At 44.7% G+C, this 14871-nt stretch overlaps 1 protein-coding gene across 2 annotated transcripts in view; it reads left to right on the top strand.

Moving 5' to 3' along the window:
- Positions 1 to 14871, top strand: part of MAP2K5 (mitogen-activated protein kinase kinase 5) — a 128319-nt gene that overhangs the window by 86988 nt on the left and 26460 nt on the right. For both annotated transcript variants that reach the window (XM_027714772.2, XM_027714774.2), the window contains 2 exons: positions 7215 to 7241; positions 7555 to 7587. In XM_027714772.2, the coding sequence (XP_027570573.1) occupies positions 7215 to 7241; positions 7555 to 7587 (60 nt within the window). The remainder of the gene's footprint in view (positions 1 to 7214; positions 7242 to 7554; positions 7588 to 14871) is intronic.

Here is a 14871-nt window from a genome sequence, read left to right as displayed (position 1 = left end):
TGCATGTGTTTTAAGAGTGGATTCTTAGCTTGGAATCTTGAAAGACTGACATGTATTTTTTTTCTCTCTAATCCTAAGAATTCCAAGCAGGCTGAGGGAGCAGAGCTCAGCCTGGGTTTTGTGACTGGTGTTCCAGGATTTGTTCTGTCTCGTGTGGAACGAGATGGTCTTTAAGGACCCTCCCAACCCAAACCATTCTGGACTTCTATGAAATACTGACATTTCTTCGGTGATTATTGAAGGGTTTCTTGTGTGAGTTGGTGCTTCTGTGGAATGGGAGATATTCCTGGAGTGCTTGGAAGGAAGCATCTCTCCCAGTTTTGGTTCCTGCAGTGGTTGTCGATGGATGGGAGCTGAAACCTGGGAGAAGAGCTCTCAGTGGGTGGATGGGTTTGTGTGGTTGGTGAACCATCAGCAAATATTGGATTTACTGAACATTTATCATCATCCTGGAATGGTTTGGGTTGGAAGGGACCTTAAAAACCATCTTGTTCCAAACTCGTGCCGTGGACAGGGACCCCTTCCCCTATCCCAGTTTGCTCCAAGCCCTGTCCAACCTGGCCTTGGACACTTCCAGGGATGAGGCAGCTACAGGAGCAGGCTCTCTTGGCTGGAATGAGGAGCAGATGTGGTTCCTCCCGAGTGTCCCAGGACCTGGAGGTGACCAGACAAGGCTGCAGCAGGTCTGGGCTCCATTCACCTGTTTCCCGACCAAGGGTGCAGCTGTGGGAGCTCAGAAGTGGGTGGTGGGGAGGAACATCAGTGCCTGCTCCTGGGGGTCTCTGAGGTTGTGGGGCACTGCTGGAGGTGGGCACAGCAATCCCAATGTTTGCTCTGCCTCCAGAGACTTCTGGTTTGCTCTGCCAGAGGCCGAGGGCTGCGCTCAACAGGACTTGTAGGAGCACACGTGGCCGTCTCTTCTCTCTGCAGGGTGGTGTTTGCTCAAAATACTGAGGAGCCCCAAAGCCCAGAGTAAGAGTGGATGATTTTGAGGTCTAGGTCCCCTCCCAAGCATCCTTTCTTCTGCCAACCCTTTGGAACTGTGGTTTTAATTCACGAGAGAGCGTGATGTGACCCGCTGTGGGCAGTCCAGGGACACGGGAGAGGGTGTTCATTGCACAGGGTGGTGCCTCAACCCTCTCAGCACCTCAGTTTGCTTAGGAAGCTCCACTCACATGCCCAGATTTTTACTGCTTTGGGTTATTTCCTTTCAGCTGTCGCTGGGATTGTCTCCTCTGCAGCGACCACAGTTGATTTTGCAGCTCTTCAGAGGAAGCCCAGGATTTTTCTAGATGGATAGAGAAGTGTCAGACTTTAGCAATCGACATTTGACCTGTTTCTTTTCAAGCCAGAAGGGACTTGCAGGGCTGTGTTGAGCAGGAGGGACAATCCTGATGGATATTCATCTGCTGCTCTTCAACCCTCCTGGTATTAGGTGTTTCCTTAGATGATTTATTCCTCTGCTTGATTATTGGAAAGGTTTTCCTTGCTGCAGGGAATAATGGTAGTTGTGTGTGGAAAGAACCTGGAGAAGGGATGCAGGGTTGGTGGTTATGCTTTTGTCTTTAGTCTGAAGACCTCAGTTCTTTTGATCTCTCTGGATTTTTGCCTGTTGTGGTTTTATTTTGAACTTGCCCAGCTGTCCCACAGCTCCCTGGGGATGCCCAGGCTGAGGCACAGAGGGGAAGGATAACCTGGTGTGACCCAGCCTGTTCCTCCTCCCTGGACATCCCCCTACAGTCTTTGTCCTTTTAGTTTTTGGGGATTTGGATTCAATAATCCTTGTGGGACCCTCGGGAGATCCTGTGACTGAATCCCTGCTCAGCTGGGATCAGTTTTCCAGGTTCTCCTGCTATTCCTCTCTATTATCGTGGTTGGCATTTTGTTAAACTTGATAAACAAGGGTGACATGAAGCAAGAGCTGGCTGAAACTAAACCTTTATTTGGTTTCTGGTTGACCACCCTTTGTTCTGCTTACTCCTTTTTTGTGATGCTTGGAACAAGGTCTAGGCACGTGGGTTAGTGGGGGACTGGTTGGACTCGGTGATCTTAGAGATCTTTTCCAACCTGAGTGATTCTCTGATTCCAAGATCTTTAACAGCAGTTTGCTAAATTTACTGGTTTTCCAAAGACTTGCTTGTCCCACCCTCCTCCTGACTGAGGAATGTGTTGTCATGAGCATCCTGGTCCTGCTCCAGGGGAGTAGTTATTGTTGGTGGTAGTTATTGGTGGTGGTAGTTATTGTTGGTGGTAGTTATTGTTGGTGGTAGTTATTGGTGGTGGTAGTTATTGTTGGTGGTAGTTATTGTTGGTGGTAGTTATTGTTGGTGGTAGTTATTGTTGGTGGTAGTTATTGGTGGTGGTAGTTATTGGTGGTGGTAGTTATTGGTGGTGGTAGTTATTGGTGGTGGTAGTTATTGGTGGTGGTAGTTATTGTTACCACAATCCTTCCAACAGTGGGGAGTTTTTCATTCCCACTTTGTTGAATTGTGTTTCTAAACTCTGGTAAAGAGATTTCTCTGAGAAGTGGCTGCAGTTCAATGGTGGATGAAATAATCTCTTTATATAAATTTGTTTGCGGACCTCGGGGAAAACCGACGTAATATAATTGTAAGAATATATTTAATATTAAGGTCGTTGTGAATTGTCTATTTTTTTATTATTATTTTGAAATAATTTTCATTCTTTTTTTGGTCTGTTTCGTGGCAGTGGTTGAAGTTTGCCACGTGCAAAATCCATGGATTGGGATGGGGAGGGTGTTTAGGAAATCAGGAGTAGATTAGGAGGGTCAGTCTTACTGGTTTGGTGCTTTGACTTCTTGCAGAAGTAAAACCAATTGCAGTCTTGCAAGAATTTGTAAAATATATCTGAAGATCATGTTTTAATTCCAAAGGAAGAGTCAAACCCGTGGTGGTGGAGACCACATGGAAATCAGCACCTTTACATGTTCCTTTTCCTTTTATATCAGGGCAGAGACAAAGCATTTGTCAGGAGGAGACAATGGTTGTAGTTTCTGCTCTTCCATAAAACTACACCCTGGTTTGTACAGATTAAAAATAAGTCCTATCTACTTTTCAAATCCACAGTTTCCTGGATTAGGAAAAGGAATGTGAAACCTCCCTTAAAAATCATAACTGTATGATTTGTTGGTATATGGATTTTTCTATTAAAAAAAAAAATACCAGTAGCTTGAAAAGCAGTATATATGTAAAGAGAAAATTTGTTAACTGATATGGGAAGATCTAACCCTGGGTCACCTGCAAATCTCTCAAACAAGAGCTCCAGGGCAAGTCCTAATTCCAGAGAGTAAAAGGGAAAATTAAAGCTGTAGCTGGTGACTCCTCCAAGTTACCTGAGGTGGATTCATTTGAGTTTCCTTGATTGTGCTGGTGAATAGGATGGGAAAGGGATGGTAGAGGTCTCCTCAGCCACTTCCCGGCCAAAGGATCTCCATGGAGACAGGAACAGAACCTGATGGTCTGTCAAAAGTTGCTTTTCATAACCAGAGGCTTTCATTAAGTGGGAGATGAAGCAGGAGAGAAACTTTGGCATTTTTAACCAACCTTGGAAAAAAGCCTTTTGGAGGGTGTGCTTTGTGGAGTGGTTTATCCAGATACCACTGATACTCCATGGCCTGGGAATCAGGCTGGGAATGGGAGGGATTTATTCATCATTTGCCCTCCTTCTGCAAACCAGAAACTGTCACGTGCAGCGAGTGAACACTCAGCAGATACAATGCAGGTTCAAAAATATCAAAGGGAAGATCTAGTTCTGCAAATTTCAAATATTTCGCTTGCATGTGAGAAGCTTACGGGAGCTGCTGAGCAATGGGTGTTCCATGCTGAGCAGGGCAGGACTTAGGGATGTTCTTCTGTCGTGGCTCAGGGAGGGTGTTGGTGGTGAAAGGCCTGAAGTGACTTTTCTGAGATGAGAAAGATCATGGAATGGTTCAGTTGGGAAAAGGCCTTAAAGCCCATCTTGTTCCACCCCCTGCCATGGGCAGGGACACCTTCCACCAGCCCAGGTTGCTCCAAGCCCCATCCAACCTGGCCTTGGACACTTCCAGGGATCCAGGGGCAGCCACAGCTTCTCTGGGCAACCTGTACCAGGGCCCCCCCACCCTCACAGGGAACGATTCCTTCCCAATATCCCATCTAACCCTGACCTCTGGCACTGGGAAGCCATTCCTTGTGTCCTGTCTCTCATCCCTTGTCCCCAGTCCCTCTCCAGCTCTCCTGGAGCCCCTTTAGGCCCTGCAAGGGGCTCTCAGCTCTCCCTGGAGCCTTCTCTTCTCCAGGTGAACCCCCCCAGCTCTCCCAGCCTGGCTCCAGAGCAGAGGGGCTCCAGCCCTGGGAGCATCTCCGTGGCCTCCTCTGGACTCTCTCCAGCAGCTCCACATCCCTCTGATGCTGAGGGGTCCCAGAGCTGGATGCAGGATGTTCCCAGGAGCTCATCAAAGTGTTCCTTGATCCCCTCAAAATATGTTCTGAGCCCTTTTTTGTCTTCCTCTCACTCAGGGTTTTCAGTTGGGTCACTGCTACCATTTCACTATTTAAAATTCTTCAAAGAAAGTGTAAGAAAACACGACCATGCCAGTCTCCTTCCTGATCCCCAAGTTTTTTGGGCATCACGGTGGGATAACAACACAACACCAAGCGCTCCAGCTTTGGAGCTGTGGCCGCTGCACTTGGATCCCTCGAGATGAACATCTCATCTCCCAGCAGCACGTGAAAACCCAACAGCTGGGGAGGGCAAAAAAAGGAGAAAACATTATGATGAGTACTTTTAAAACAGTTTTTAATGTTCAGTATAACTGGCTGCTTCCCTTTCTCCTGAACTGTGGGCAAAAGGAGAAGCGGTGACTGTAAAGTTGTCGGCGGTCGGGTTTGGTTTATGGTTTCTGAAGCTGCCCAGTAATGGGCAGCTTGGAAAAAGGTAAACAACAGAGTTTTTACAGTGAAAAATATGCCTAATATAAATACAGCAAAGTTCATCGCTGCTCCCAACTTGAAAAATACGACTGGAACGTTGCATTTGCTGGTGGAGTTAAGGGAGGAGCAGAGCGTGGCCTCACGAGCAATATATCTGAGGCAGGGAAAATAGGTAATACATCTAAGTGGGGAGTCTCGGTGGCATTGCAGAGAGGAGAGCTCAGGAGCTTTATTTAATTGAGAAAATGAATCAATTACAATGATGTTGCATCATCAAATGCAAGGGAAATAGCAGATATGTCATTACATGGGGTAACAGTGTTAAAAAGTAATTGAGTGTCTTAAGCATTTTGAATCAATTCCAGGTACTGGCACAGCCACCTTAATGCAAAATTTATGAAGATGATCTCCAAATAATCTGTGGCTCTCAGAACTGTGTAATAAAGGCTGGGATGGGGGGGAGTGTGAGCAGGGACACGGCTGGGCCTGGCTCCGGCCAAGGGTTCCCATGTCCCGGGGAGAATCCTCCACCACTTGGATCTGTGCTGCTCCATCTTTCATTGGGAGCACCCAGGGCTTTTATTAGAAATGATATTTTAAATCTTGGTCTGAAATGGGATGTAATCATCTCCGTGTTGGGGCCACTCTAGATGACCCCACCTCTATTCCTTTTCGTGACAAGACCTATTTTTCCTGTGAGGAAACGTGAGCGATGCTCTGTTTGGATAAAAATCCGAGTCGCCTCTTCGTGTGCACTAATGTAAAGAAGCTCCAAATCATCCCTGTTGAATAAGCTGAGTCTATTTTGTCATTTAACATCTGGAAGGGAAGGAGGAAAAAAAAGGCTTTTTACAGCCAGGAAATATTTTGCTTATTAGCGATAATGCAAAGCAGCAAATTTATTCTGTTGAGTTGTGATAGATGGAGATTAACCATTAAAAATATAACAAGCTGCTTCTGTCTATTTATTATTTTATTTTCTTCCTGGGAAAAAATAGAATTATCCTCAGAAACTTGATGTTTCTGTGCTGCTAATACACTAATAAAAGCCTCGATGTGCTTAACACCAGCTCTTTTCTTGGTGCTGGTTTTCCCCCTCCTGTATATTGCATTTTGCTACCTGTAAAGTCTTGCTGGAGGATCCTGGGTGTTGGGGGAGAGCACTTCCAAAGCTGATGGCAGCCCAGCAGCATCCCTCCTCATGGCACTGGACAATGGGAATGAGAAATGGAGAGGGAGAGAGCCAAGGAAAGGGGGTTGGAAGACAACATTTTCACCCAGGACCGAGTTCTGTTTGCGTTGGGATCGCCTTGGGTTGGCAGCAACTTTGTGTCTGGTGAGGAAAAAGAGGTAATTAATTATCCACACCCATTAGAAATGGTGTGCACACAGAAATTCTGGGAATAGCAGCGTCCCGAAATCCGGGCGGACGTCCCTGCTCCGGGCTTTGTGCTTCCTTCTTTGTGTTGGGATTCTGCCTTTGTTTCTTTTTGGGAGCAAAAGGTGCTTTGCCAAGGTGGGTCAGGATATTTTGGGGCTCTGTGTAATCGACAGAAGGGTCTGGTGTTACAGACTGTGAATGAATTTCACAGCAAAATGGATGTTAATAAATTCAGAAAGGCTCAGAGACAACTGAGAAAAGTCTTCCCTTTGCTGTTTAAAACAATACAAAGTTCCTCAAACTTCCTCACGATGTTCTACTGAGAGTGGAAGGAAAACTGGGTTGGAATAGATCAGAAACTTGGGGGAAAGCGGAGTATTAAAGGCTTTCCTGAGCAGCAGTAGATACTTCAACCACATAATTAAAGTTTTCTTCACAAAAAAAGGGATTGTGAGCAGAGCCTGGCAGTAATCCAAAATTCTAATTTCTGACTATGATTTAATTTCAATTTTAAATAAATCGGTTTTTAATTTAAAAAGAGTGAGCTTCATAACATTAGCAATGATTGCAACATTAAGCCCAGTGTTCACAATCTAGCAATATAAAACATTATTTATATCTGAATCGTAAACAGCCTTTTGAAATGGATTATGGTTTTTCTTCCTATTCTAATACAACCTGGAGGGTACTAAAAAGTGTTGTGTGAAATTAACATTCTGCTGACTTTCGCCTATAAATGAGAAGCGAGCTATTAACATTTGTGTATTTTCATTATGTAAATTGTGTTAACACATGCCCACAAATTGCCACCAGCGATGCAATAATTTTCTCTCAGTGATCATAATGTGTCCAAGTGAGTCATTTTGATTATGACATGCTAATTACATATTGTCTTTTTTCAGATTCAGAAAAACCAGGGATCTTTAATGGTAAGCTTTATGAGTTCAGAAAAAAATTCACTTTTCTTTTTCCTGATGGCTGCTCCCTCTGCATGCTTGAATGCCTTGTTTTAAACTTAGCAAATTGCATTTTGAAGAAAATGCAAACCTTTAACTGCCTGTATTAGATTAGGTACCATTAGAAATAATAGAACATCCTGAGCATCAATGTTTTTATAAGAGTTTGCTGCTGTTGATTAATCTTGCTATATTTTATTGCATTAATGATTTTTTCTTTCCACTCCACTGTAAAGATATTGCATATAGGCTAATACTTTTTTCCCCTCTCTCCTTCCCATTGCAGCCTCTCCAGTTATTGCAGTGCATTGTTGATGAGGTGAGTCGTCGTCTTATGTGCTTTCACTCCTAAAGTCATTCCTAATGGACTGGAAAGCTTATATTTTGTTTCCTAATGAAGCACAATGCCCAACATCCTCCGAGCACGAGTTGCCTTGTGCTGCTTGGAGCTCTCAAACATGCACTGCCCTCGTCCCACTTTATGCTGGTTTTCTGCTCTTAATGTGGAGCTTTTCAAAGCCTTGAGTGTCTCACAGGCCAGGCCTTGGAGCTGTTGAGATCCTCAAGCCTCAGCCTCGGCCTGTGAGTTGTTCCTCTGCGTTTGCCAATGGGTTGGAACAGAGACATTCAAGTCTTTAACGTGGGTGATTTAAGGAAAAAAAAAAAAAGGGATTTTTAACAAGGAGAGAAAAGTGAGGTGTGAGCAGGAAAGCATCATCTAATCATTTTTGTTCAGTCAGAAGGACAGAATAAAAAGCTGGGGTGCAGGAGATGCAGGGGGGAGCAGTAGGCTGAGTGTCAGGTGGCAAACATCCCATTTCTTGAGTAAAAAACACTTTGCTTGTCCCATCTCTCTCCCCAGCTGAGGTGGGAGCAGGGTCCCAACTCTTGGCAGTGAGGCAGTAGCAGAGGGCAGACTGCTGCCAGTTTTGCTTTATCTTTACTGTTTAATAAGACATTGATGCCAACTGGGAAGACTGGGAAGTTCCAACAAGAAAAGAGGAGCCATAACTACTTAAAGACTTGCCTCAGCCTCTGGCACAACATCATTGCCAGCTCATCAGGCTGAGGGTCTCAAATGTGCCATCCAGCTACTTCCACCCTGTCCCACATGTTTGTTGAGCTTGATGTGAGCCAAGTCCTCAGTCTGGGTTGTGTCTCCATCTCCTTGCCTGACCTGTTCCCCTGCAGTGAGTCTTTTCATTAGAGAATGACTTTGTGCCTTAGCTAAACTTCTTTCCAAAACTGCCATTTGGGCTTCGAGTGATGCCCTCAAACCCAAATGAACAAGTATCCTTTGTGGAAAGGAAAGTTTCTCCCAGTCTCCCAACTCTTTGCCCTGGCTCTTTGTGGTGGACTGGTTCTTTGGGTGCTTTTGAGGCAATTCTGGTTCTTTAATCTTTTCCATCCATCGTTATTTCTGTTCCACACATCTTGGAGGTGTGGAAATGTCAGAGCACCAGTGCTGTGTCTACCACCACCAAAAGGCCTTCTCCATCCTCAAGAAGGTCAGTTAAAGATGCTCCTATTTTACCTGTGTTTTCCTGCTTTTCAGTGGGTCCTTGTGCCTGAATCTGAGCCGGCTGTTCTCAAACACAGCCCTAAAGAGTTCCTATTATGGTAGATTACAGTTGAACTTGATGATCTTAGGGGTCTTTTCCAACCTAAGGGACCTTCTGGCAGCTTTCACATCTTGTCCTCAGGATTAGAATTCCTCCAGTCTTCTCAGAAAAACATTTAAGGAACTTTGTGCAGCCTTTAAACATCCAAGTGCCGGGATAACTTCAACATTAGCATTTTGAGATGTATTTTAGTTTATTTTGTGTCCCTCGGCTCACCCCAGAACCATTATTCTCTTGAGCTGGTGGTTCAGGATGTGCTCTGTGTGTGTGGGCACGTTAAGGCTCAAGGTGACAGAGCACAGCTCAGCTGAAAGTTCTTTAAGTGCCACTGGCTTTGTTTTGAACACACTCGATGTCTAAATGGAACTCGCCTTCCACAACATTTAGAGCCCGGGGGAAGAGCAGAATGGATGGGCTCTGTAGTGTAGTTTGCTCTGTGTGTATTGTTAGGAGGTCATTTAATAAGATATATAATGTTTAGGTGGTGGCTGCCACACCTGGAAGTGCGAATTCTCGGCCTGACGGTGTCACGGAGAACATTTATATTAAAGGGGTTTTCTGAGCTAGCTCCTGGGTAGTGCTGGCTTTAACAGCTCCTCCTGCCTTGTGCACAAAGACTTTAGGGCAAAATGTGTTTAACTTGTGACTATTCTGGGGTTTTTTTCTTCTGGAAGAAGGGGAATGGCAGGAGGACCTGCTTGTGGGGCTAAAACTCTTCCACAAGAGGACCTGCTGAGGGGAGAAGTCTCTGTGCTCCTGATATTGCTCAGCTGTTGTTGCCACCATGAGCACGGAGGATTAGAAATGCTTAGTGTTGTAAGACTGATTATTTTGGGTCAAATTTTGCCCTCGGCTCTGAGGAGGTCCTAAAACTCTCAGGAGGAGCAGGGCCCCTCTCCTGCTTCACTGCGGGAAGCCCCGGATACTGGTGCCGAATTCCCCACCTGCCTCGATGACGATCAGAACAGCAAGGGATGATCTGTAGGTTGCCTTTTCCAAACAGATGGGGCACAGCAGTGCTCCCATCATGGCAGGGCTTCTGGGTGAGCCACAGTGTCACAGGATAAGGGAGGAGCAGATCTGCCAGGGTGGCATCAAGCTGCCTCAAGAACCTGCAGTCTCCACATGGCTTCGTGCCACAGTGCTAATTTGTAGGAATCATTGCAAAGTTGAAAACTGGGTGGTTTTTTTCAAGTCCCTTCATGTGTATTTTGTTTGTTTGTAGTATATATATTAATATTTCTCGTGTGAGGGAGAATGATTTGGACTTTTGGCTCCTAAAATTACGAACCAGCTCCGTGGAAGGGAGCATTTCTTGAAATTGGGTCTTACCCCACTCCTTCCCCCTGGACCCAGCTGAAAACTCCAGGGCCTGACACAGGAGGACCTAAAAATGGTTTAAAATGATGAAATGGAGACCTCAATTATTTCTAGTAGTTGCTTGTTATGTTGGTATTCATTGGGTTTTTAGAATTGTTCCACCAAAATGCAGTAGGAATCCAAGTTAAAGTTCATTCATAATCATTAATTCATGGGATTAATTAAATTCAACTGCCCAGAGAAGCTGTGGCTGCCCCATCCCTGGAAGTCTCCAAGGCCAAGTTGGAGGAGCTTGGAGCAACCTGGGACAGTGGAAGGTGTCCCTCCCCATGGCAGGGGGTGGAACTGGATGAGCTTTAAGGTCTCTTCCGACCCAAACCATCCTGGATTCTGTGATTTGTCAGTGACTGAACTAGTTAAGAGCTTGTTTCTCTACTCCTTAGGTATCTTTAACTTTCCTCAAACTCTCTAAGATGGCATACTATGGAATGAAAACTGTCCATGGAAGTTTTTAGATGTTCTTCATAGTGAGATTTTTGGAGCTGGTTTGAAACTCTCAGCAAAATATATGAGACATGGTGGGTCACTCTGGCAGCTTAAAAAGCCTGTTTGTTCATTTTCTAGGACCCAAATTTACTTCCAGCAATTCTACAGGATGAATAAGGGATTTGAGAAGCAGGAGAATTGAACAAAAAAAAAACCTCAGGCACGGGGGTTCTTCTCAAATCCCAGCAAACTGTGCCTGATGTTTGTTGTTGTTACATGGTGTTATCGGGCTGTTAATGACATCGGTTCTGGGATTATTTTTTAATGGCAGAATTAGTGTTGGAGCTTTGTGTGAATAGGGAACACGCCTGCCAGAACCTTTATTTTTTAACATGTGGTGACTTATAGTGAGATCTGATCCAGCTACAAATAAGACACGCTCATTTAAGCAAGTCCTAATTGGAGCAGCATTTCCCACTATGACAAGATTCCTGCTCCTGGTCCAAAGATGAGGATGCACTCGTTGGTAATGGAGTTCATCCTGCCACAGCCAGCAATAAAGGCAGGCTGCTGTTATTTGAGAGTTGAGAGTCATTTAATATTCCAGCACTCAACTGAGTTTGTCTCCAGCTCCAGGAAAAGCTGTCTGGGAAGCGCTGAGCAGCGCAGATGATTCCCATTGGGAAGGACGCGCGTCGCTCGCTGCGCGTGCAGCCTTTCCAGAACACTCCTGCATGGAGGGGAGTGGAGTCAGGCTGGAAGCAGAAGCTGCTGCCTGGCTTGGAAGATGTCCTAGATGTTGAACTATCTTTCATGGTCATGCAGCCAGAGAATTTGCCACGAAATAGGATTGTGCTTCCCAAGCACGAGGTGCAGTTTCAGGAAATGGTGAAAAGTTTTTGTCTCGGAATCTGTTCCAGATGATCATTTGGAAATGCAAACCACAGAACCCCAGGAGCAGCTGGGGGGGCTCAGCCTGGAGAAAAGGAGGCTCAGGGGGGACCTTCTCACTCTCTAAAACTCCCTGACAGGAGGGGGGAGCAAGGAGGGGTCGGGCTCTGCTCCCAGGGAACAAGGGACAGGAGGAGAGAGAACGACCTCAAACTGTGCCAGGGGAGGGTCAGGTTGGACATCAGGAAGAATTTCTTCCCAGGAAAGGTGATTAGACATTGGAAGGGGCTGCCCAGGGCAGTGGTGGAGTCCCCATCCCTGGAGGTGTTGGAAAAACATGTGGATGGGCACTTGAGAACAAGGTTTAGTGGTGAGTTGGCAGTTGGGAGTTGATGATCTTGAAGGTCCTTGCCATTCATTTTGGTTTCAAAGCTGCCATGGTTTGTCTCACTGCAGTGGTGATTTAACTGTTGCTTTTGGTTTATGTGCTTTTAATTGTATTGAATTAAGGAGAAATAGAACTCAGTTTTTGTCTGTCAGTTTTAGGTAAGTTATTTGAATGTTTGGACAGCGTTCTCAGGGGCAGGGGTGGGATTGTCGGGGTGTCCTGTGCAGGGCCAGGAGTGGGACCCTGATCCTGGGTCCCTTCCAACTCAGGATATTCCATGATTCCATGATTGTATTATTCCAACTACGTTAGAAGCTTGGGGAGGAAAGGCTTCCAAGAGCAAATCCCGTTTCTTACAAATAGGAGGCAGCATTGCAAAACCTGCCTGGTTTAACGAGTCAGGCAGAAATTGAGAAGGAAAATTAATTAGTTGTCCTCACAAATCCTTACCCTGATAGCTTCATGAGTAAGTAGAGAGAAGCTTTCCATGAGTTTCTTGAGCATTTCTGTTAAGTGCCCCCACAGAGATACTCGGTCTCACAAGACTGCAGTTTAATCTAGCTCAAGGACTTTCCAAACTCCACAAATCAAAGACCTCTTTTTTTTTTTTCTTTTTTTTTGTCTCTTTTTAAATCCTTACTCTAGAAACGTTCAGCAGCTTCAGTTCAGGCTGGTGGGGTGTTAGCGCCGAGCTGTGAAGCATTTCAGTGGCAATGTATTTTCCAGTTTTCCTCTGGAAAAAAATTAACTTGATACATGTAATTTGTAGAGTTGTTTCTGGTGGTTTTTTTACACAGTTAAATATATCCCTCCATTTATTGCTAAGGCACAGCCTTAAAAAATCACAGGATGTTCAGCTTGATCAAATAACACGATGAGTGTTTCCTCTGGAGTCCTGAATTCCTTAACCTTCCACATCAGTGCTGCATTTTGCTCTTGCTATAAATGAAGTAAAAAACTCCAAAGGCTCAGAGTGAAGCGAGATCTGATTTTTTTTTCTTTAGGAGTTTCGCAGGTGTTGATTTAAATGCATGAAACCTGAAAATTTGTGGAGTTGTGAAGATTTCCATAGGCGGGTGTCGATTTAAATGCATGAAACCTGAAAATTTGTGGAGTTGTGAAGATTTCCATAGGATATACACACATATCTGTGTGTTTATGTGTGTGTTCCCAAACCCACCATAATTTGTCCTGTGTTAAGTTGGTTTAGGGTATAGTTTTATGGAGACAGAAACTGTGACCTTACTAGTGTATGAGATTCAGAGACTTATATAGGAACAAGGTAAAACCACAGGTAGGAATTGCTGAATAATTACCTTTAGACCAACCTGAGCAAGAACCTTCCCAAGAGGGCAAGCTCATTTAATGGTTCCTAAAACTCAATCTTGTGGATGTCAATGGTCATGCTTGATTATTTGCAGCAGTGTTTTATGAAAAAGCAATAAAAATGCATCGGGAGGGTACGGAGGAAGGAAGGGAACAACAAATGGGTTTAGTTTTTTCCCGGGGTCCCCTCGGTGTGCGCAGGTAGAGGCCGCGTTTCACGCTGCGGTGCCTCAGCTATTTGAGATGTGTTTGAGATGTGTATCTACCCAAACACTGCCGTGCTCTGCTGCCTTATGATCGACCAGAGACCGGCAAGGAGAGGCAGAAATTCCTGCATTTGTTTGAGAGAAAAAGCAATTACAGTTCCAGCTAAAGGATTAACCTGTTTTCCCCGCTTATTGCCGGGCCCTTCCGAGAGCCCCAACAACAGGCGAGGGGGAGAAAATGCCTCGTCCTACGCTCTGGATTGTTCCTGATCTTAATTACACTCCTCCACTTCTTCCCTTCCCTCTTCTGGGCTCTCAGAAATAGCCCCCACGTAGCAAAATCTGCAGGAGTAACAACCAAATAGCCCCAAGTACCCACTGACTTATTTAACCGGGAGCGTCCGCGTGTGTTCCCGACCAGTGGAGGTTACTGGTATTTCCAGGAACTTTGGGAGCAGGGAGCACTGCTGAGAGAATAGCTGGTCCTCACGTGATTTGGGGTGTTAAAGGTAGGCTGAGTGTTTTGGTGGATAAAACACTGGCCTTTCGACCTTGGTTCCCATCCAGCTGGAGATCCGGAAATAAATGAGTTTTCCTGCTGCCACTCGGATCCCGGCGGACAAAACTTCACACCGAAATGCCCCCGCGTATCATTTGTCACATTTGGCACCTGCTTCTAAGAAAAGAGCAAGAAGTGACCTGGTGCTGAGGTGTAATCATCCCTCACCTTCCTGCTGGGGGCGGGAGCAGGATGGGGACAGACCCAGAAATGCTTTCAAGTCAGGGCCTCTGAGCCACCTCCAGCCACCGCCGGCTTCTGCCAACTTGTTATTTGTTGGAAATCACCTGCCATTAGGGTTGTGCAAAGCTTTGAAGTAGATTGGCTAGAAAGTCAGAAATGGATTTTTTTGTTGTTGTTTTATATATATATATATATTTATATATATATATTCTAGGAATGCTGTGGAAGAAAGTTGTCCCTGTAGGAGTAAATCTGAAGTCAGAAATGGATTTTTATATATATATATATAAATACATATTTTATATATATTTATATATTAAATATATATATTTATGGTTTTATATATTTTTTTATATATATATATATAAAATCCAGAAGAGTTGTCCTTCTGTGAATAAATCTAAAGTCAGAAATGGATTTTATATATACATAACATCCTGGAAAGTTGTCCTAGTAGGAGTAAATCTAAAGTCAGAAAAATATTATAGATAGGTAGGTAGATAGATAGATAGGTAGGTAGATAGATAGATAGACAGATAGATAGGTAGGTAGGTAGATAGATTAGATAGATAGATAGATTAGATAGATAGATAGATAGATAGATAGATAGATAGATAGATAG

The sequence above is a fragment of the Pipra filicauda genome, unplaced genomic scaffold (genome assembly GCF_003945595.2).
Source record: "Pipra filicauda isolate LSUMZ 115617 unplaced genomic scaffold, ASM394559v2 scaffold70_size2993248_pilon, whole genome shotgun sequence".
Classification (NCBI taxonomy): Eukaryota; Metazoa; Chordata; class Aves; order Passeriformes; family Pipridae; genus Pipra; species Pipra filicauda.
The sequence above is the reverse complement of the archived record's forward strand: the minus strand, read 5'-3'. Positions and strand labels throughout refer to the sequence as shown.